This window comes from Podarcis tiliguerta, assembly GCF_965153285.1.
Source record: "Podarcis tiliguerta genome assembly, chromosome: 10".
Taxonomy (NCBI): domain Eukaryota; kingdom Metazoa; phylum Chordata; class Lepidosauria; order Squamata; family Lacertidae; genus Podarcis; species Podarcis tiliguerta.
The window spans coordinates 18801533-18823991 of NC_139543.1; the positions used below are offsets into that span (position 1 = coordinate 18801533).

General features: G+C 44.8%; 1 protein-coding gene across 7 annotated transcripts in view; it reads left to right on the forward strand.

The window, feature by feature from the left end:
* CADPS2 (calcium dependent secretion activator 2) overlaps positions 1 to 22459 on the forward strand; it is a 343854-nt gene that overhangs the window by 164021 nt on the left and 157374 nt on the right. For all 7 annotated transcript variants that reach the window (XM_083399351.1, XM_083399353.1, XM_083399352.1 and 4 more), the window contains exons 7-8: positions 683 to 794; positions 16631 to 16770. In XM_083399351.1, the coding sequence (XP_083255477.1) occupies positions 683 to 794; positions 16631 to 16770 (252 nt within the window). The remainder of the gene's footprint in view (positions 1 to 682; positions 795 to 16630; positions 16771 to 22459) is intronic.

Genomic DNA, 22459 nt, shown 5'->3' on the forward strand with positions numbered 1-22459 from the left:
TCAACCCATAAATTTTGATTGTTTATTTGATTTCCCCATCTACCACCCGAAAAGTCTGGCCTCTAGGCCAGCTGCTGCAAATCAGTTGGGGGGGGGTGTTCCTCCAGGGATGATCTGGCAAGCTGTTTTCTCCTTGCAGGGAGATCGACAGCAAATGCAGATAATTTGATTCTGCAGCTCCTGTGCTGTGGAATCCGCTGTGTACACATAGGATCATTAATGCATGACACCACTATTAGCCCACATGTAGTGTTCGCCAGGATCCTGAGTTAAGAACACACTTGGGTTGCACTAGACAATTGTATACGAAGCTTGAAAAGCAAGTTCAATGCCATACCATTAATCTTAACCACCTTCGGTTTATTTTAATGGGACAAATACAAACTTACCCAAACATAAATTTGTAGAAGTCCATCTGCTTCGTGCTACAAACTCCCCGAATATAGTTAATCTTTCATTATGCCATCTGCCACATTGGATGATTTTTAATTACAGAACCAATATAGGAGAATTGTGAAAGCTCTTCCGTCTTGGGAACTTGAGTTTTCAGATGGAGGTAGCAACTCTGTAGGGAAGTACAAATGCTGTGCTTGCTTACAGGGGCCTCGAGAGATTGCCACCGCCACAACGCTTGCTTTTTAATGCATTTGGAATTTGAATATTGTCATTTATTTTGTTGCAGATGGGGAACTCAAGGGGATTTCACCACCACACATCCACGGCCTGTCGTCAAAGTGAAACTTTTCACAGAATGTACTGGGGTCCTGGCACTGGAAGATAAGGAGCTAGGAAGGGTAAGCGCTCACATAATTTTCAAGAGTTTAAGATGCTGATAGAGGGCGTGATGACTGGAGGCTTTGGGGCAGCTGAACCTCCTGAATGTTGATCAGTTTTCAACCATGGTGCTCAAGTGAAACTACCCTTTATTTGCGACCTTGGTGATACATACGCTTTAAGCATTGTGTGTTTGCAGTTCGACTTTCTCTTACCATACAAGGGTAAGAAGCTAAAGACAGACCTTTCAATGGGTAAAAGACAACCTGGTGTTAATTGCTGATTTTAAGCTTCCACTGTTGTTTGATGCTGACTATTGGAAGCCTTTTATTTTGGTGAGAGTTTGAGACACAAAGATAAAGTTATTACCTCAACGTTATGGCACATCCGAGACAATCTCTATTCAGCAACCAGTGTGTGGGCTTTAATCCAGTCTCTATTCTGAAGTGTCTGGGTAGTTTGTGATGCCATATTCAAAGAGAAACAAAACTCCAACAATATCACAAAAGGTGGTAGAATAAGATGTCTCAAATATCATTGTATCTAGTAAGTCGAACGGAATCTGTTCCGGAAGTCCGTTTGACTTCCAAAATGTTCGGAAACCAAGGTGCGGCTTCCGATTGGCTGCAGGAAGGTCCTGCAGCCAATTGGAAGCCACAGAAACCGCGCCAGACATTCGGGTTCCAAAAGAACACCTGCAAACCGGAACACTCACTTCTGGGTTTGCGGCATTCGGGAGCCAAAGCATATGAATGCCAAGGCATTTGGTTCCCAAGCTACAACTGTATTAAAATGATGTGTTATTTATCATCCTATGCCAGCTTAGCTGTGCCTGCTAAAAACAAAGGATGCTTCGCAGCAGGGTTCGATTCTTTCCAGCGGCAAGGAGATCCATAGTGTGAATCTGCCAGTGAGAAAGCATTCTCGATAGATAAGTGCATGGTATTTCTATGGTTTTCCCAGTAGTGATGTATGGAAGCGAGAGCTGGACCATAAAGAAGGCTGACCGCCGAAGAATTGATGCTTTTGAAATATGGTGCTGGAGGAGACTCTTGAGAGTCCCATGGACTGCAAGAAGATCAAACCGATCCATTCTTAAGGAAATCAGCCCTGAGTGCTCACTGGAAGGACAGATCCTGAAGCTGAGGCTCCAGTACTTTGGCCACCTCATGAGAAGACTCCCTGGAAAAGACCCTGATGTTGGGAAAGATGGAGAGCACAAGGAGGAGGGGACGACAGAGGACGAGATGGTTGAATAGTGTTCGCGATGCTACCAGCATGAGTTTGACCAGACTGCGGGAGGCAGACAGAAGTGCCTGGCGTGCTCTGGTCCAGGGGGTCACAAAGAATCGGACACGAATAAACGACTAAACAACAACAACATCTTTTTTAAAAAAAGAGGATTCTTTCAGTTGAGTTTACAAAGGAAAAGGGGAGTTTTCTTAGTGCAGAGATGAGGAACCGCAGATCCAGGGGCAAAATACAATCTTCCAGGCTTCTCTGGCCTGCCCCAGAGCCCTTCCTGGGCCACCCCCTCCCTGTTCTTGCTCTAAACAAAGAAAGAGAGAAGAAAGTGTCTGAATTTCCCAGGAATGGCTGGATTTCGACAGCAAAGGCAACACAGACGCTCCTGACATTTCCTCTCATGAATTTGTGAGGTTTATTGCCCACTTCTAACTATCGAAAAGGAAGAGTTGAGCTGTGATATTCTACTTCGGAACATTGTGTCCCCGTAATGGTTTAATGATGCGATCTTAGCTGTTGCACATTAATGGATGGCTTTTTATCTGGAAATTTCTTTTACAGCAATAAAAATTCATTTCAGTTCCTCGGAGCCCAGTGGCTCCTAATGACAAGTCACCTAATGAAAGTCCCTGCTTTTCTCCCTGCATTGAAAAGTGTTACCTTTATTTCCTCGCAGTGCTGCGCCACTTAGTGATTTGAATTATGCCTTTTTTATTATTATCTGTGAAATCTCTATAGGCATTCAGTGGTAAATCTTCAAAATTCTGAACTTCATTCCAGACAAGCGAGTCCCATTGTAAGTAGGGAAAGCCTAGCCTAATTCATCATGCGTCATTTTGAAAAGATGCTTCTACGCTTTAATCAGAACTATGTTTTCAACACTCTTACCTGTTCTACAGTAAATTATGTCACAACTTCCGATCTGTGTGCAAAATACAAGTTGCAAAGCCAGTTTGAATATTTCTTAATCGTTCCAACACTTGGCTGGCTGCCATCCAATGCCTTATTGGACTTTTTTGTTTTTATTCTTTTTGTGTGTGTATTTTGCGTTTTTATATTGTGATTTTATGTTGTAACCACCTTGAGACCTGTGGATATAGGGCAGTATATTATAATAATAATAATAATAATAATAATAATAATACTCTCTAAGCATTGTTGTCACTGGCAAATAAATAATACTAATGCTTTAGCTAAAGCTTGGGTACCAGATTTGCTTCAGAAGTGTGTGCCTGGAAATTTGCTTGACTAAGGAAATGTGACTAAAAATAAAGATGTAAATCATTACTTTTGATTACTTGTTGCAATAGAATCAATTGTAATATCATTTGATTTGTAATATACAAATCAATTGTATATGTAATGTTATCGGACTCCAACTCCCATCATCCCTGGTACTGCTGGGAATTGGAGTCCAACAACAAGCAGAGGTTCTGCATTCCTTATTTAAGGCATTGCCAATATAAGGCTATTTATCTTCTTTCCTCAGCCCTCTATCTCTAAAAAAAAGAGAGAGTGAGAAATCCATGTCTGGCACCATGCTTGATGAATCAGATTGTGTAATCATGCATGGTGGTATTTTTCTGATAAGTTTTCCATTTTTATATATATATATAAAGGGACCTTTATTACTTGAGTGCTTTTTGTTGACTGTTTTTATATATTGAGGCACCCATCTTTCCTCAGCGCCGAATTGAATGTGTTATTGTATAACAGAGCTTTAGATGGGAAGAGATTTAGAGATGGAAGAGATTGCATTCACTATGGTAAGAAAGGTGATGAAAATAATAGAAAATGAATATGGGAGTCTGAAATGAATAAGAGGCGGAAAGTTTAAAAGATACTCATTTTGCTTGTTGATCCCATCTGATAAGGGGCAGATGAGTGATAAGATCCATACAGTCATTTTTGGAAGAAAGGGAGTAGGTGGTGCTGTGGTCTAAACCATTGAGCCTCTTGGGCTTGCCAATCAGGAGGTCGGCAGTTTGAATCCACGCTACAGAGTAAACTCCTGTTGCTCTGTCCCGCTTCTGCCAACCTAGCAGTTTGAAAGCACACCAGTGCAAGTAGATAAGTAGGTACCGATGCATCGGGAAGATAAATGGCGTTTCCATGTGCTCTGCCATCTGTCTTGTGTCCAGTTGTGCCAGAAGCGATTTAGTCATGCTAGTCACATGACCTGGAAAGCTGTCTGTGGACAAACGTTCGCTCCCTTGGCCGCCGCACCCCATAGTTGCCTTTGACTGGACTTAACCATCCAGGGGTCCTCTACCTTACCTTTTTTTACCTTTATTGGAAGACAATGACTCGAGTTTCATCCTATTGTTCAGATGTTCTTCACAAATGTGTCTGATTATTGAATCAGATCAGTGTTAAATGTTAAGGGGAGCTTTTAGAAGAAGAAGAGGAGTTTGGATTTGATATCCCGCTTTATCACTACCTGAAGGAGTCTCAAAGCGGCTAACATTCTCCTTTCCCTCCCTCCCCCACAACAAACACTCTGTGAGGTGAGTGGGGCTGAGAGACTTCAAAGAAGTGTGACTAGCCCAAGGTCACCCAGCAGCTGCTTGTGCAGGAGCGGAGACGCGAACCCGGTTCCCCAGATTACGTGACTACCACTCTTAACCACTACACCACACTGGCTAAATGAATATTTTAAATCCTGTCGATTCAATTGATTGGTTCTCTTTTTCTGTTTCACACATATGTATTTTATGATTCTGTTGTAATGGCTCAAAACAATAATACGAACTTTCCTTGACTTGATCATTGTAAGTTCCCCATTAATCACCTGCCAATCTGCATGGCAGAAAAGAATTGGAGCAGAACCAGTTTGGTGTTCACTGTTTACATTGCCCCTCACTAATAATAATAATAATAATAGTTTTATTTATTTATTCATTCATTCATTCATTCATTCCCCAGCCACTCTGGGCAGCTCCTAACAGAATATTAAAAACATGATAAAACATCGAACATTAAGAACTTCCCGAAACAAGGGCTGCCTTCAGAGGTCTTCTAAAAGTCAGATAGCTGTTTATCTCCTTGACATCTGACGGGAGGGCATTCCACAGGGCGGGCGCCACTGCAAAGAAGGCTCTCTGCCTGGTTCCCTGTAACCTCACTTCTCGCAGTGAGGGAATATGCCAGAAGACCCTTGGAACTGGACCTCCGTGTCCGGGCTGAATGATGGGGATGGAGACGCTCCTTCAGCTATACTGGGCTGAGGCTGTTTAGGGCTTCAAAGGTCAGCACCAAGTCTTTGAATTGTGCTCAGAAACATACTCAATATGATGTTAGCCCAAAATCCACTTATGCAGTGTGGCGTTTTCATGGGGCGTGTGAAATATTACTTTAGAACATCCAGTTGTTGGCAAATAATTATGCTGGGGGCAAGAAAGGCTTCTGTGCAGGTATCCTTTGGAGGCAGATCATATGTTATAGCATTGTGTGCAAAACAGAAGCAGTGAGCAACTTATAGAATCATAGAATCATAGAGTTGGAAGAGACCACAAGGGCCATCGAGTCCAACCCCCTGCCAAGCAGGAAACCACCATCAGAGCACTCCTGACATATGGTTGTCAAGCCTCTGCTTAAAGACCTCCAAAGAAGGAGACTCCACCACACTCCTTGGCAGCAAATTCCACTGTCGAACAGCTCTTACTGTCAGGAAGTTCTTCCTAATGTTTAGGTGGAATCTTCTTTCTTGTAGTTTGGATCCATTGCTCCGTGTCCGCTTCTCTGGAGCAGCAGAAAACAACCTTTCTCCCTCCTCTATGTGACATCCTTTTATATATTTGAACATGGCTATCATATCACCCCTCAACCTCCTCTTCTCCAGGCTAAACATGCCCAGCTCCCTAAACCGTTCCGCATAAGGCATCGTTTCCAGGCCTTTGACCATTTTGGTTGCCCTCCTCTGGACACGTTCCAGTTTCCTGGAACTCATTTTCCTTATTTCTTGTGCAATGTGCACAGACATGTACATCTCACTCACAGTGAGTTCTGTGTGCTCTGTGATTCCAGACCGGGAAATGATCCGTATGGATGAGATGTGTTTAATTCCACATCTCAGTTCTTAAAGCACAAACCAATAGTATGAGTTACTCCCTCTTCATTCTTTGTTCCTCCCTAGTGTATAAACTGCCTCAAACCCACCATTGTTGGCAAATATCATAAGACCTCTAGCTTCACTTTAACAGGATACATAGTAAGTATATACCTTGGTACTCAAACGCCTTGGTTCTCAAATGCTGAAGTAAGTGTTCCGGTTTTCAAACGTTTTTCAGAAGCTGCACATCCAGTGCGGCTGTCAGCTATTGTTTCCAGGGCACCTGCACCAATCAGAAGCTGCACCTTGGCTTTCGAACATTTCAGAAGTCAAATGGACTTCTGGAATGGATTAAGTCTGGCACTTTTGTTTTTGCTATTTATTTTGCGTTTTTGAGATGTTTTCAGTTAATTTGTTTTTGTGACTGTGTGGAATGCAGTTCAGCTACTGATTGATTGATTGTGTGACTGTGGAAAGGGATAAAAGCCCCTCCCATCCAAACAATAACTATCATCAGTGCAGGTAAGATTATTTTTTTTGGTAATTTTTATCATCTACAATACTGTTTTATTTATTTTATAGTACAGTACATTGATTGTTGCTTTCATTTTATGGATCAATGGTCTCATTAGATAGTAAAACCTATGACAATTTGCTGTTTTAGGGTTGTTTTTAAAAGTCTGTAATGAATTAATCCATTTTGCATTACTTTCTATGGGAACACATGCCTTGGTTTTGGAATGCTTTGGTTTTGGAACGGATTTTCAGAACGGATTAAGTTTGAGAACCAAGGTACACTGTATGATCAATAAGGTTTATAGTTTTAATGCTGGCATTAAAAAGGGTTTATTGGCTCTAGAATTGTCTGCTGCTTTTATTGCTGAGAAGTTTTTGGCCCAAATATCTGACATAAAGGAGCTTTGGCCACATAACTGTCAGGACTTGATGAGGAATGTGTGAGTTGATCAACAGGGAAAAGAAGTGAGACATATATACTGGTACTTAAGTACCTAACCCTTCATTGATAGAATAGTGAAAGTGAATTGTATGGCATTTTGAGTTGTAATGGCAATGGAGGGGTGAGTTGGGAACCGAGTTAACGTTTAATTTGCTTGGCAATGACTGAGATTTTAAAACTGTGTGCATATTTTAGCTTTCATGTACATGAAAACATCAGGATTTATTTGACAGAGGCCAGTTGCAAAGGTAATTATGTATGAAGTTCATTTTTTAAAACACTTTCTTGCGTTTGAATCAGGAATGCTAATTTCCTAGTCCCAAAGATTCATTTCATTCCTTTTTTTTGCCATGTTCTGTCCTTTGAATATCATATATTCAAGATTACTAATTCAAAGTGACAGCCATTGTACTTGCTTAACACACAAGTGAATACAATGTGGGAACAACAGGTGGTGTTTGACTACAGCGACTATCTGAGTATAAAGATAATTCATCCTTGTTCTAGTGATTATTCAATTAAGAAAAGAAAAACTTATTATTCTTTCTTAGCTGCTCGTCAAATCCTAAAGCAGTTTGTATAACATGTTATCTTTTATGGAGAAGATACTGCCTCAGTTCTATAATTGCTTGTAGAAATCTTAAAATAACTTGTTGGCTCATCTTGTCATTAAAAAGAAGAAGCAGAAGCAGATCCAACTTCTTCATTGATTATAAGTGCTCTCCTTTGTTGGAAGTGGAATTGCTGTTTCGTTTCTCTTCTTTCCAAATTGGACAGTGAAGGTTGTGTTTCCCCACCCACCTCTGCCCCCAAACCCTATATTTTTATCATCCCACAAGTTCAGATTTTCCAGCAATGTTTTAATCTGGGTGTAGGACCTTGAATGGCCGAGTTTTGCTCATCCAAGCTAGTCAAGTACCGTATTTTTCGCTTCATAAGACACACTTTTTTCCTCCTAAAAAGTAAGGGGAAATGACTGTGCGTCCTATGGAGCGAATGTGTGGTCGATCGCTGGCTCCCTTTCTGGCCCCGGCCCCTTACCCAGGCCTACTTGTTGAATGTTCTGCAGACGGAGGCTGTTTGTTTCCCCAGCGACACGTGACTGGCTGATTAGATTATCTGTCTGGAGACTGTAGACACGGCTCCCTTTCCTTTCCAAAAGAAGCTGCAGAACTGTGAGTTGAACCCCATAAAAACAGGATTTTTTCCCTTTGCAAAGTAAGCTCAACAACTTTGAGCTGATCCTCATAAAAGGGGCTTTTCCCCTTTGCAAAAGAAGCTGCACAACTGTGAGTTGAGGTGCATCTTATGGTCAGGTGCATCTTATGGAGTGAAAAGTACGGTAATTCTTGTGAGATGGACCTAGTATTTCTTCCCTTGCCTCTAGCCCCACAGGCCCCTGGCATTCTCTAAATCAGGTCCTTCATACTCTAGCTCTTTCTCTCATCTAAATTCTATGCTAACATAAAATGAGCTCCAGCAAGCTTCAAGGCCTGTCACCAGAATATGTGATGTCTGTTTTTACGGAATATCTCTAAATATCTAGCCCTGTAGACATTTGAAAAGTGTACTGCTCATCTTCCAGTGTGGTGGCCTCTTCAGCGAGATTTCTTTTTCGCTGGTCTTCTCCTGTGACCCTCTCTCTCGTTCTGTCTTAGTGGCTTCGTTTGTGTCTCGGCTAGAGAATGGAAGCTGATGGCTGGCATTCATCTCAAGGAGATTGAGGTTATAACCTGTACGTTGAGATAAGAAAACATAAGCCGTGGTAGACGTTTTTGCTTCTCCCCCACCCCGCCGCCCGCTCTCAGGTTCAGTCTATTGAATCTGCTGGAGCAGGTATAGGTCAAGAGGAAGCTGTGGTTGCTGAATTTGATCCAGGAGAAAATGCCGCTATTCCTTCTGCTTTCTGTCTCTAGCTCACAATCAGTAATTGGCGTGGGCTGAATGGTAATCGTGAATGCAAGTAGTGGTAAGAAAAAGGAGGTGAGGTGAATGAGATGTACTGTATTGCCGCACTAATAGGGAGGGCAGAGTGAACTGGAAGGATAATAACGAAGGCCATCAGTCTTTGCAAATATTTGTACAACAGGGAATTGGGGCTGGTATCTAGAGTAGGATTGACTCAAAACTGGAAGACCAGGAGTCCCCCTGGATTAGATGTTCACTGCTATTCGGGCTGAGAGAAGGTAAAGGAGGAAGTGCAGAAACCCAAGGACCCACTTCTGATCTCGCCATGCATAGTTATGAGGGCAGCGGCATAAAGTCTATGTTGGGAAAATGCCCCCCCGGGAAGGGGCCAACTTCCCAAGACTGCTGCTCCAGAGAAGCGGACACGGAGCAATGGATCCAAACTACAAGAAAGAAGATTCCACCTAAACATTAGGAAGAACTTCCTGACAGTAAGAGCTGTTCGACAGTGGAATTTGCTGCCAAGGAGTGTGGTGGAGTCTCCTTCTTTGGAGGTCTTTAAGCAGAGGCTTGACAACCATATGTCAGGAGTGCTCTGATGGTGTTTCCTGCTTGGCAGGGGGTTGGACTCGATGGCCCTTGTGGTCTCTTCCAACTCTATGTTTCTATGATTCTTTCTGGTGGTCACTCTCTGGCTGGAACCCTCCCTCAGTCCAGAGAGACCGGTAATAAGCGACCCCTCCCTCCTGAGAGGAGCACACTCATCTTCTGGCATCCCATCACAGAAGAAAGAGACAGCCCGTAGCCTACTCACTACTTTATTAAGACTGTACAAGCAGCTCTTACAAGCATGACTGCTCTCTTAAGCAGCAAACACAAGAGTCTACGACTTGACTCACACTTTGAGCAACTCTCCAGTTACATGAAAACTGGCAGAGACTTCCTGTCTCACGCTCAGAGACATCACATGATGTCAACACCAGTGGCGTAGCGTGGGTTGTCAGCACCCGGGGCAAGGCAAGTCATTTGCGCCCCCTAACCCGTGGATTTGTGCCCCCTAACCCGTGGATTTGCGCCCCCTAACCCTAACACCCAGATGTTGCGCCCGGTGCGGCCGGCCCCCCCTGCACCCCCCACGCTACGCCACTGGTCAACACAGTAGCTGCTCTTTGCAGCTGGTGAGATCTGAAATCCCAACAGTCTAAAAGAGCCAAATCCCCCCCCCAAAAAAATTATTTATTTGAATTTTCAAATTAAAATTTTACAGAGATATATCAAATATAAATAGTAAAAAAAAACTAGACAAAATTCCAAGGAATCTCCTGGACTTCCAACCTCCCCTTTGTGGGTTCTATTAGTAATCATTTCCTCCAGCATCTTTTAAAAGGTAAAGGTAAAGGTACCCCTGCCCGTACGGGCCAGTCTTGACAGACTCTAGGGTTGTGCGCCCATCTCACTCAAAGAGGCCGGGGGCCAGCGCTGTCCGAAGACACTTCCGGGTCACGTGGCCAGCGTGACATCGCTGCTCTGGCGAGCCAGAGCCGCACACGGAAACGCCGTTTACCTTCCTGCTAGTAAGCGGTCCCTATTTATCTACTTGCACCCAGGGGTGCTTTCGAGCTGCTAGGTTGGCAGGCCCTGGGACCGAACAACGGGAGCGCACCCCGCCGCGGGGATTCGAACCGCCGACCTTTCGATCGGCAAGCCCTAGGCGCTGAGGCTTTTTACCCACAGCGCCACCCGCGTCATCTTTTATGATGCTCCAAATCCTTTACCTCTTCCATTATGTCCAGAATTCAACCTTAAATCACAAGTGATATTCCAATCCTACTAACGAGTTTAACTATTTACAATGGTCTTTAAGATAAGTTATAATTTTCCCCCCATTCCTTATTAAAATTTTGGTCTTCCTGATTTCTGACTCTTCCGGTCATTTTAGACATTTCAGCATAGTCCATTAACTTCATCTGCCATTCTTCTATGGTAGGGACTTTATCTTCTTTCCATCTCTGGGCCAGTAACATCCGTGCAGCCGTGGTCGCATACATATATAGTATTTTCTGCTCCTTTGGGATTTGGGCACCTAGAATTCCTAAAAGGAAGACCAATTCCCATTGGTTGACTTATTGGTAACAGAACACGAGTTGTACAAAAATGAAAGATGCATTACATTCTAAACTTGTTAAATGGTGAAAACCTGGACAACCTTGAAGCAGCTAAAACATACCTGGGTGAGCCAATTGAGAAAATCTCATTTTTTAAGTTATTGTAGGGTTTGAAATATTCATTATTTACTGGCTACAGTACAAAGGAAATTCGTCAGAAATGTAAATATAGAATTACCTTTATTGTAATATGAACTTCATACAATTTCTGGATTCATCTGCAATTTTTTTTACCTTATTTGTTCTGTCTATCACTTATTGATATATTTAAACCCATTTTAACCACTTTTTTTTTTTTTGTAAATTTAAGAAATTATTGTCCCAATACACCAGCCCTTCCCCATACATATAATAACAGAACAGCTAAAATCAGAGATATTGCAGTTTCATAAATGGTAAAGAAAGTGTGTGTGTATGAATGACTGACACAGGGCCAGCCAATCAAAGCCCTGCTTAACTAAAAAACTATGGAGGTAGCCTTGTGATTGGCCCAGGAGCTGGCCATTCAGTGATGGGTAAATCTGGCTTCTGCGGCAGACCTGGAGAATTTATTCCTCCCAATCTTGAGTTCAAGGGGGAAGATCATTATGCACCCCAAATGTGGACAGTGTGCATGCGCTGAAAGCGCATATAACTATACGTATATTTTTGGCTTCAGGTTTTAATCTTAAAAATATTGAGGAGTGGGCAATCTTTCCTCTGACTCAGCCTTTGGAATCAGAGAAACAATTCACAAAGTTTATCACTTTCTTGATATAAGATATAATTGAGAGGAAAAGAATCACACCATTACTCACAAGTCCTTTGCTAGGAATGTATAATCCAAAAAGAAGAAAGATGTTGCTTGGAGGGCAAGGGAGGAAACCAACCTGAAATAAATCCGCTGGCTTATTTATTATAGATGAGTGAGAAATCTTCAAGAAATAACTTGCTTGGGATTCTGTTAGCATAAGCAAAAAAGAATCATTTGAACTTGTTAGAATCCTTGTGTCGCATCCTAATACCTCATCTTAATATTGCCGTTTCGTTACTTACTTAGTTCCTTTTATAAATTTGCTTCCTGTGAAACATCTCAAAGCCATTTAATGACAAAAGCTGATACAGAAGTGTTAAGGTGAAAATCCTTCTTTGAAATGGTTCGTGTGTTCTGGAAAACCTTCACAGCTCTATATCCTCTTTCCCCCTCTGGCCATATTGTCTCCAAATGTGGTGTTAAAGCAGTAATGTCGGTCTGGGGTTTGCCAAGCTGTGCAGCATTGCAGGTGTGCATTCGGAGCAGGGCAGAGAAAGCATTGCTTCAAAACATGTCCAGTTGCTGCATGGCAGTGAATTAGAGCATAACTGGGAACTTCCGTGGGAGACGGGCAGCTACCAGTCTGGATTTTATATTGATAAAAGCTTGGGGGCAGCAACAGCCAAAGCAGCAATTGGGAGAGAGAGTCCCTTAGGATATGGTTACCAGAGGTCCCTGTTTCCCGGGGACAGTCCCCGGATTTACAAATCTGTTCCCGGAAAAAATCCGTCCCCGGAATGTCCCCAGATTTCATTTAATGTACAGTGGTGCCTCGCAAGATGAAAAGAATCCGTTCCGCGAGTCTCTTCGTCTTGCGGGTTTTTTTGTCTTGCGAAGCAAGCCCATTAGCGGCTTAGCGGATCAGGTGATAAGCGGCTTAGCGGATCAGCTGATAAGCGGCTTAGCGGATCAGCTGATAAGCGGCTTAGCGGAACAGCTGTTAAGCGGCTTAGCAGATCAGCTGTTTAGCGGCTTAGCTGATAAGCGGCTTAGGGGCTTGGGAAAAAGGGGGGGGGGGACCCGCAGGAACTCGCAAGACATTTTCGTCTTGCGAAGCAAGCCCATAGGAAATTCGTTTTGCGAAGCACCTCCAAAACGGAAAACCCTTTCGTCTAGCGGGTTTTCCGTCTTGCAAGGCATTTGTCTTGCGGGGCACCACTGTACCCAGATTTATATTTTAAGTGCTGTAGATTTATTAGTAGGGAATGAATGTTGTGTGATTGGTTCAACGGCACAAGACACATTATATGGGGACTTCCGGCGAGGCAAAATGGTGGGTGCCACGGCAGCAAGCAGCTCCTGAAGCCAGCCAGAGCCAACTGCACTGCCAGCCTTGCTTCGCGCTGCTGAGAATGTTGCTGCCGCTGCCAAGAGGGAACCGGGGATGCCTGGCGCATCAACTGAGGGACCTGCTGACCCCCCCCCCCATGACCCAAATCGAGCCGGGAGCGAGAGTGCCTAGCCACCTGGCCGACTCCCCAGCGGCGCTCCAGGGCCAGTGAAAACCCTGGAGCTGATGCAAGGAGAAGGAGGAAAGGAGAAGCAGAAGGAAGAGAGAGAAAGAGGAAGGAGAAAAAAGAGGAGAGCCCCAGCCTTGCTGCATTGCTGCAGCCGCCACAGCTGAGGAAGAGGGGTAGGAGAGCACCGGGAGGGCAAGGACACGTGGCCGAGCCCAGGCCTTACCCGAACCTACTCCATGGCAGATAGCGCTCCAGGAGATCAGGCCTGGGGCCCAGAGGAAGGCCGCGTGACATTAGAGACCCAGAAGAGAAGATATTACTTCTTAATTTTTTTAAAAAAATGTTTTTTCTCTCTTTTTTTTTTAAAAAAAAAGTGTCCCCAGATTCTTTGAAAAAAATCTGGTAACCTTAACTTAGGAGGTATGACCCAGGCAGCTGTCAGACGCTGGAATCAGGCATATGTCAACAATAAAGCAATAAATCACCCAATGTCAGTGTAGTTAACTCTTTGTTCAAAGAAACAAATCCGCTCAGTCCTAGTGGTCAAAACAACTCTTCCTTGTAGGTCTTTCCCCAATGAAGCATTGCAATGACTGAAGGTCCTTCCCACCGCTCTCTTAGGCTCCTCCCCTGGTTCCTACCCCAGCAGCCTGAGGCTCATTGTTTTGTCTCTCTTTTCTCCACCCTCTTCATGTTCTGGTAGACCAGTGGGCGGGGGAGCTGGTCACAGCAGGAGGGAGAGACTCCCTGGATTCCTCTGCAGCCTGCCTCATCTCTGTCTCCTGGTCCCCCTCCTCAGCTGCCTCTGAGTCTGGACTGCTCTCTGCCACAGCTTCCTCCTGCTCACTAAACCCTGTTGCCCCTTCAGCTTCTGACACCTCCTGCTTCCAGTCTGCTCCTCCTTCTTCCTCTGACCTCACACCATCGTCCCACCACCAGTCCGCCGGCTCTAAGCCTCCTTCCCTTGGGGGGGGAGGGTGTCCCCTTGGGGGTTCTCCAGCAGGTGCCTCCCAACGCTCCTCTTCATCCAGCCGCTAGTCCATGCCAGCATTTGGGCAGTGGTAAGGAGAGAGAAGGAGCAAGGAAAGTAAAAGCCTGACTGAAAAGCAATAGCAAATGCAACTCTCACTCTATAGACAGAGGCATGTACATGAAAGCTATTAGTGCGGACTCACACATCTGTAATGGCAGCTGCATAGGCCTACAGAACCCCTTAGAAGCTCACAAAACACCAGAGTTGAAGCCACAGGGAGGCTTGGGGGGGGCTGCCACTTCTCTAAATATTCAGCTTACTTTTTCAAGAAAACAACTTAGGGGGAGGGTGACTGTATTCCCCTCCCAACAAGCTACAGTCCCTATCTAATTTGGGGTTTGGGCAGTTGCTTTTAAGAAAATACGGGAATGTCATTAGATCTAATCTCACATTTCATCTCGTTCAGCCACTGAAAAATGCAGAATTCTGCCTTCCGTACCCTCAGCAGCCAGTATTAAGGCTGTGCAATTAATATTTGGCATGACGTAGATCAGGGGTCAGCAAACCTTTTTAGCCATGGGCTGGTCCACTGTCCCTCAAACCATGTGGTGGGCCGGACTATATTTTGGAAGAAAAAATTGAACAAATTCCTATGCCCTACAAATAACCCAGAGATGCATTTTAAATAAATGCACACATTCTACTCATGTAAAAACACCAGGCAGGCCCCACAAATAACCCAGAGATGCATTTTAAATAAAAGGACACATTCTACCCATCTAAAAACACGCTGATTCCCAGACCATCCGCGGGCCAGATTGAGAAGGCAATTGGGCCGCATCCAGCCCCCGGGCCTTAGGTTGCCTACCTCCTGATGTAGATCAATGGAATTTTTCCACATCGGTGTTGTGTGAGCCACTAGTTTTGTTGAATTGGAATATAGCTTTTAAGTAACAAATGCCATTTTTAATGTGGGGGGAAAGTGTTGAATTGTTTCTTTAAATGTAAAGGTTCATCATTGTTTCACCTGATGTGTATATCTTTAAGGGGCCAGAGCAAGGGCCAGAGCAAAATAACGAGATCCAGCTTTACAGCTGTGAAACATAGCAGGTGCTGCTGAGTTGCATTGATTAAGCTGTGTCAGGAATTGGGTGTAGTATATAAGGAGCAGCACCTAGCTCTGCCATTACCCTGGGGGATGGGTTGGTGGTTGGGTCGTGTTTGTTTGTTAATGTATTTAGTGTAAAAGGAGTTTTTGTTTTTCTTATTAAAACCCTGTTTAAGTTATTTTTTAGTCCCTTTTTAATGCATGGTTTCCCCAGCAAGCTCTCTGCAGCGTTACCATACTGCAAAAAGCCAACAAAAAGAATAGAATATTATACAAAATATTTTAATAAAGAATTTACAGGACTCTTCTCCAGAAACTATTATTATATTTGCTATTTCATGACAATGAATGAAGACTACAGAAGCTGCTCAATCCTGCAGCTGCTTGCTTTGGGGCATTAATGTTGTTCAACATGATGCCTCAGAGGATGCACTTAATAGAAGAGTTTTTTTCTGTAGAGTCTGCTACTGTGCAGGTGTCTGCGCTGGTGAGTATAAATGGTGACACAGAGCAAGGCCTTCTCTGTTGTGGCACCTCAACTATGGAACTATCTCCCTCTGGAAGCAGGAATGACAACATCTTTGGTTGTGCTGTCACCAAGCAAAAGCACACCTGCTGTCCTGGACCATTGGGGGGGGGGATAGTAGTGTTTCTCCTTAATACATGTATGTTTTTTGTATGCTACTCTGGTTCACTGTGGCTGGTACTATTAATTATTGTGTTTTAATTGTTCTCTATGTTGTACAATATTTTCTCTATGTTAGAAACTTCACTGTCTACAAAATTTCAAAGCGAAACAAATACTCCATGCCCTTTCATAATTTCATTTTATATCTTGTATAACCTGGTGTTTATAGCAGGGATAACTTGAAAACAGCGCATAGCCCCATCTTGAAAATGTTTGTATCGCTTGAAAGGTTGTTTTTCAGGCACATTGAAGCTTTGAATTCATGAATGAAACAGGTTTGGTATCAAAGTGATCCGAAATGTGATGTTTTTCGGAAAATAAACTTGTCTGCTTTGAAGCTGGATGTGTTAAAATGAAGCTGAAGTCTTTAAAGAGTTGCTTCTTCTATAATCCCCTTTCAAGCAGAAGAAAAGTGACAGAATCAGCTTCTGTACTGGCCAGAGCTTACAAGTCAATTGGTTAGAAGTTTTTCAGTGTGATAAACAGCTCTCATTGTGTTCTCCGCAGGTAGTATTGTATCCAACATCCAATAGCTCAAAGTCACCTGAGCTGCATAAAATGATCGTCCCCAAAAACAGCCAAGACTCTGATTTGAGGATAAAGCTGGCAGTGAGGATGGATAAACCAGCACACATGAAGCATTGCGGGTGAGTTTTGCAAGCAGCAAAATTTTAATTCTGTTTCCAGTGGACACATAGTTTTTGTTTGGTTTGTTTTTTGTTCTACTATATAATCCAAAGGGGGGGGGGGATTAAAGAAGTAATGGAAGTATGACTAGAGGAAATGCAAGCTTTGTTTAAACTAAGAGTAACTTGTGGCTTGAATTGAATGTATAATAGAGTCATTTGAGGATCAAAAGCAGTCAGGGAAAACTAATATATGCAAGAATGAAAATTCACTGGATTTTTAAAAGACATGCACTTGAATTTTGGCATTACGGTTTCAATCAAAGGTTTTTTTTATCAATTATTCCTGTCTCTTGTGTATGAAAAAAATGCTACATGAAGTTATTTTCTATTGTAATTTTCTAAGAGTTTGAGATCTGCTCATCATTCCTCATTCCCTGTGAATTGTCTAAAACATCAGTTTCCAAGTAGCTAAGTATTGCAGACCTTTTTTCAAAAGCCAAGCTATGGACCCCCTACTTCTGAAAGTTTTTATAACTTTATGGGTCTGTGGACCACCAATTGGGAACCACTGGTTTTAAAAGATGGTGATTTCCATACCCGGGGTCTCCTCAGGTGGCAGGCTGAGGACAGTTGAGAGGGGCAACAGATCTGTGCCCTGAGAAACATACCTGCTGTGCTTGTTGCCCCAGCTCTTCTGCCACTCCCCCTGTTTCTGTCTGGCCTCCTTTTTCCTTTCTTACCCCTTTAGCACAGTGGGGCTTCTCCAGGCCGTCTCCAGTTGCCTCAGGAATAAGAGGTGGCGCCATTTTGTATTTTGTCCCAAGTAGCACAACATCTAGGACTGGCCCTGGCTGTTGCCCATAGTGCCTTGGCAACCCGTTTTTGAAATGAAGGGGGCATGGGGAAATCAGGTTGCGAGGTGACAGGAAAATCTCCCTGTTGGGGGGGGGCAAGATAAAAAATTGCACTGGGCATGCCTCAGCTCTTGGGCCCACTCAAAGTACCTCAATGGATCCTGCTCTAGCAGTAGTACTAGCAGTAGTAGTAGTAATAATAATAATTAATAATAATAATTTATACCCCGCCCATCTGGCTGGGTTTCCCCAGCCACTTTGGGTGGCTCCCAACAAAATATTAAAAACGTGATAAAACATCAACCATTAAAAACTTCCCTAAACAGGTCTGCCTTCAGATGTTTTCTAAAAGTCAGATAGCGGTTTATCTCCTTGACATCTGACGGGAGGGCATTCCACAGGGTGGGCGCCACCACCAAGAAGGCCCTCTGCCAAGTTCCCTGTAACCTCACAGTGAGGGAACCACCAGAAGGCCCTCAGAGCTGGACCTCAGTGTCCGGGCTGAACGTGTCAGGAGCTGGAGGAATCTGTGAGTGGCTGCCCCATGTTGTGAATCACTGAATAACTTTCTCAGGGAAGAACGACTGACTCTGCCTACTGCTAGACCTTTATGACCAGGAAGGAGTGGGAAAGCCTTCATTTTTTAACTTGCTACTTTTTTTTGCAACTGAGCAATATCATTTGGCGTGGTGTGGTATAACTGTGGCATCACCCTTCCAACACCAGCAGCTTGCCAGCATGGTAGTATAGCGTCAGGAACTGGCTGGATGAGGAGGAGTGTTGGGAGCCCCCCACCCGAGAGCTCCCCAGGGAGGGCACTGAAGACGACGACTTAGTTCCTGGTGGTGGGGCACTGAAGAGCGGACTGTGGAAGGGGCAAACTGAGAGGTGCTAGAAGCAGGGGGGTTGAGTGATCAAGGGGGGCCAGGAGAAGTAGGGCCTTCCAGGACAGGGTTAGAGGCTGTGAGTCACAGTGTGAGGACAGACAAAGAAGAATCAGAGGTTGCCCCTCTGCTACACAGCAGCAGGACAGTCCCATTCCTGATGGCTCGCCTCCCCCTGTGACAGCCCGGTTGAGGAGAGTTCTCGACGTTGCTGAGCAACAGGCTGGACAGGCCCAGAGGAGGAGCTCACCCCTCATAGAATCATAGAATCATAGAGTTGGAAGAGACCACAAGGGCCATCGAGTCCAACCCCCTGCCAAGCAGGAAACACCATCAGAGCACTCCTGACATATGGTTGTCAAGCCTCTGCTTAAAGACCTCCAAAGAAGGAGACTCCACCACACTCCTTGGCAGCAAATTCCACTGTCGAACAGCTCTTACTGTCAGGAAGTTCTTCCTAATGTTTAGGTGGAATCTTCTTTCTTGTAGTTTGGATCCATTGCTCCGTGTCCGCTTCTCTGGAGCAGCAGAAAACAACCTTTCTCCCTCCTCTATGTGACATCCTTTTATATATTTGAACATGGCTATCATATCACCCCTTAACCTCCTCTTCTCCAGGCTAAACATGCCCAGCTCCCTTAGCCGTTCCTCATAAGGCATCGTTTCCAGGCCTTTGACCATTTTGGTTGCCCTCCTCTGGACACATTCCAGTTTGTCAGTGTCCTTCTTGAACTGTGGTGCCCAGAACTGGACACAGTACTCCAGGTGAGGTCTGACCAGAGCAGAATACAGTGGCACTATTACTTCCCTTGATCCTCGACCCAGCCTTTGTCTGCTTGGGAAGGATCCAGAGTCATGGCTCCCAACATGGGGCACATGCCCCACAGGGGGGCAATTTGATTTTTAAGGGGGGCAATGAGTTATTAACATTTATAGTGGTACCTCGGGTTAAGTACTTAATTCCTTCTGGAGGTCCATTCTTAACCTGAAACTGTTCTTAACCTGAAGCACCACTTTAGCTAATGGGGCCTCCTGCTGCCGCCATGCCGCCGGAGCACGATTTCTGTTCTCATCCTGAAGCAAAGTTCTTAACCTGAGGTACTATTTCTGGGTTAGCGGAGTGTGTAACCTGAAGCGTATGTAACCCGAGGTACCACTGTAAGGGCCTTTTAGGCTTCCTCCACATGAATAGGAGTTCACTTTTTGAATAAGAAGAACTATATGGGCATGCATCAGGATTTTAGAGATGCTTAGGTGGGGCATGGCCAAAAAAAGGTTGAGTACCACTGATCCAGAGTGAAAGGCAGGAGGGGGAAGCTAGTGGTCAGTTTCAGCAACGTCTCAGCTGGGTTAAGGTGAACCAGAGGACTCTCCTGTTATTTTCTGTTAATAAAGAGCTAATTGCATTCTGTGCCTCCTGTGTGTTTGCCTGCCCTGTGGTTGACCAGGCTCCTTAACATCTCCTTGACAAATAGACAGGGCTCATGGACAGCAACAGTGGAATTAACCTTGAGTTCCTACCAGTGTGTCTGTGCAGCCTATGGTTTCTCCACTGCCTGTCTCAGCCCTGTCTCAGCTGCAGAGGTGGTTAGACCCCGCTACTGTTGTTGTTTAGTCGTTTAGTTGTGTCCGACTCTTCATAACCCCATGAGCCAGAGCACGCCAGGCACTTCTGTCTTCCACTGCCTCCCACTGTTTGGTCAAACTCATGTTGGCAGCTTCGAAAACACTGTCCAACCATCTCGTCCTCTGTCGTCCCCTTCTCCTTGTGCCCTCCATCTTTCCCAACATCAGGGTCTTTTCCAGGGAGTCTTCTCTTCTTGTTATGTGGCCAAAGTATTGGAGCCTCAGCTTCACGATCTGTCCTTCCGGTGAGCGCTCAGGGCTGATTTCCTTCATAATGGAGAGGTTTGATCTTCTTGCAGTCCATGGGACTCTCAAGAGTCTCCTCCAGAACCATAATTCAAAAGCATCAATTCTTCGGCGGTCAGCCTTCTTTATGGTCCAGCTCTCACTTCCATACATCACCACTGGGAAAACCATAGCTTTAACTATATGGGTCTTTGTTGGCAAGGTGATGTCCAGTATCCCTGCCAAGAAAACTCAATGTCCCTGACCCCGCTACTACTTGTTCCTAAATGCCTGTGTGTCCCCATGTACTTGGCTACCCTTGCTGTTTGCTTCCAGTGCCCTCCTTGTTCCTTCATCCTGCCTCCTAGCTTTGCCCCAGCCTCGCTCACTGGTGCCAAACACGGACCTGCCGGGCTCCCAGCTCATATCAGCCTGCAGCCCACGGCCCGGCTCTGACGGGAACAAAAAGCCTCAGCGACGCTGTTCCCCACAGTTAAGTGTGAATGCCTTCACAGGGAAACGGCAATAATAATAATAAAAAACTCTGCCTGCGAGGGAACAAACCGTTCCTTGTGTACCAAAACGAAAAGGTCACTGTATAAATAATTTATGGCAGGATTTTTAAAAATTTATGAAAAATACTATCTTTGAGCTCCAAGCGAGGGGAGCGGTTTCAAATGATTAGGATGTTACTGTTCTGCCTACAGTCCGCAAACAGTACAGTTGCCCCTCTCGAAGAGGACCTCCCTACATCCAGTGGTTTTAGAAAATCAGTTCCCAGGTTCTAATGTTACCTTCCTTGGTAAGGTGATTGAGAGTGTGCTAGCCAGGTAGCTGCAGGTATGTCCAGAAGCAGATTATCTGGATATGTTTCATTCTTGTTCCAGGCTGGTTTTAGCACTTGGCCACCTTGGTTATCCTTGGAGAGACAGGAATGTGTCTGTTGCTTTTCCTTGATCTCACTTTCAACACCATAGAACATGGTGCCCTTCTGGAATGATTCAGGGAATGGAGGCACTGTATTACAAAAAATAAAATTATGGGTCTGTCTCCACCCCGTTCCCTTTAATCCCCCAATCTCACTCCAATCGTTAATCTCCACTCGTCACCTGATTAAATCCTGCTGCCTACTCTGTGAAATCTGCAACAGGAGAACAGGATCACACAGCCAGGGCAGGATCAAATCTTGTCCTCTCATCCGTCAGCTGACATCTCCAGTGGCGTCTTGTCAGAGGGCTGTCGGGAGAATGCAGGTCATCTACAGGTCAAGAGTATGATTTGAGACACAAAATGCAACTAGCTTATACTCACAAAAGTAAAAAAAACAACGCAACAGAGCTCATCAGAACTAGTTTCCCCTAGTTGAAGACATTGCTGGAACTGGTGTCTGGCCCCTCCTTCCCTCTCTAGATGCCTCAAACTCTACTCCTCCCCAGCAGCCATAGAGTGCAGCGATGGGAAGAACTTCCTCGCTGGGCCTGTCTGGCCCATTGGTCAGTAATATGCAGGACTCTTCACATTCTGGGTGTCAGTGGAGGAGGAGAACTAGCAGGAATAGAGCTGTCCAGCTGCTGTCCAGCTGTAGAAGTAGCTTCTGCCTCGTCTCCACTGGTCTGGGCTCACACAAGACTCTTGGCACCCAGGCCTGTTCTGGAATAGCTTCCTTCTTCCATCCCATCTGTGCTCACTCAAACCTTCTTCTTCTTCTACCTCCCAACTTGTCCTTTCAACAGACTGGTCCCCACTGTCCTGGGTCCATGTCTCCTTCCTTTGTGTCATCCCTGGTGGCCGTCACGCCTCTTCCTCATCCAGTCAGCCCCTGACGTGCCTATGGCCAGAAGTGTTTATGCTGGCCTTACATTGGTTCACTGGTACAGCTGTTTCTAGGCTGGGTTGCCCTGGGCTTAGTTGCCCCTTCTCTGTTGACCTCCCGTCTGGACTACTGTAATGCTCTCTTTGCAGGGCTGCCCTTGGAAGAGGCCGCAGCTAGTGGAGCATGTGGCTGTTAAGCTGGCAAGTATGGCAGCCTGGTGGTACCATGTGTTCTGAAAGCTGAGCACTGGCTTCCCGTGAGCTTCCAGTCCCAATTCAGTGTGTTAATACAAAGCCACAATCAGC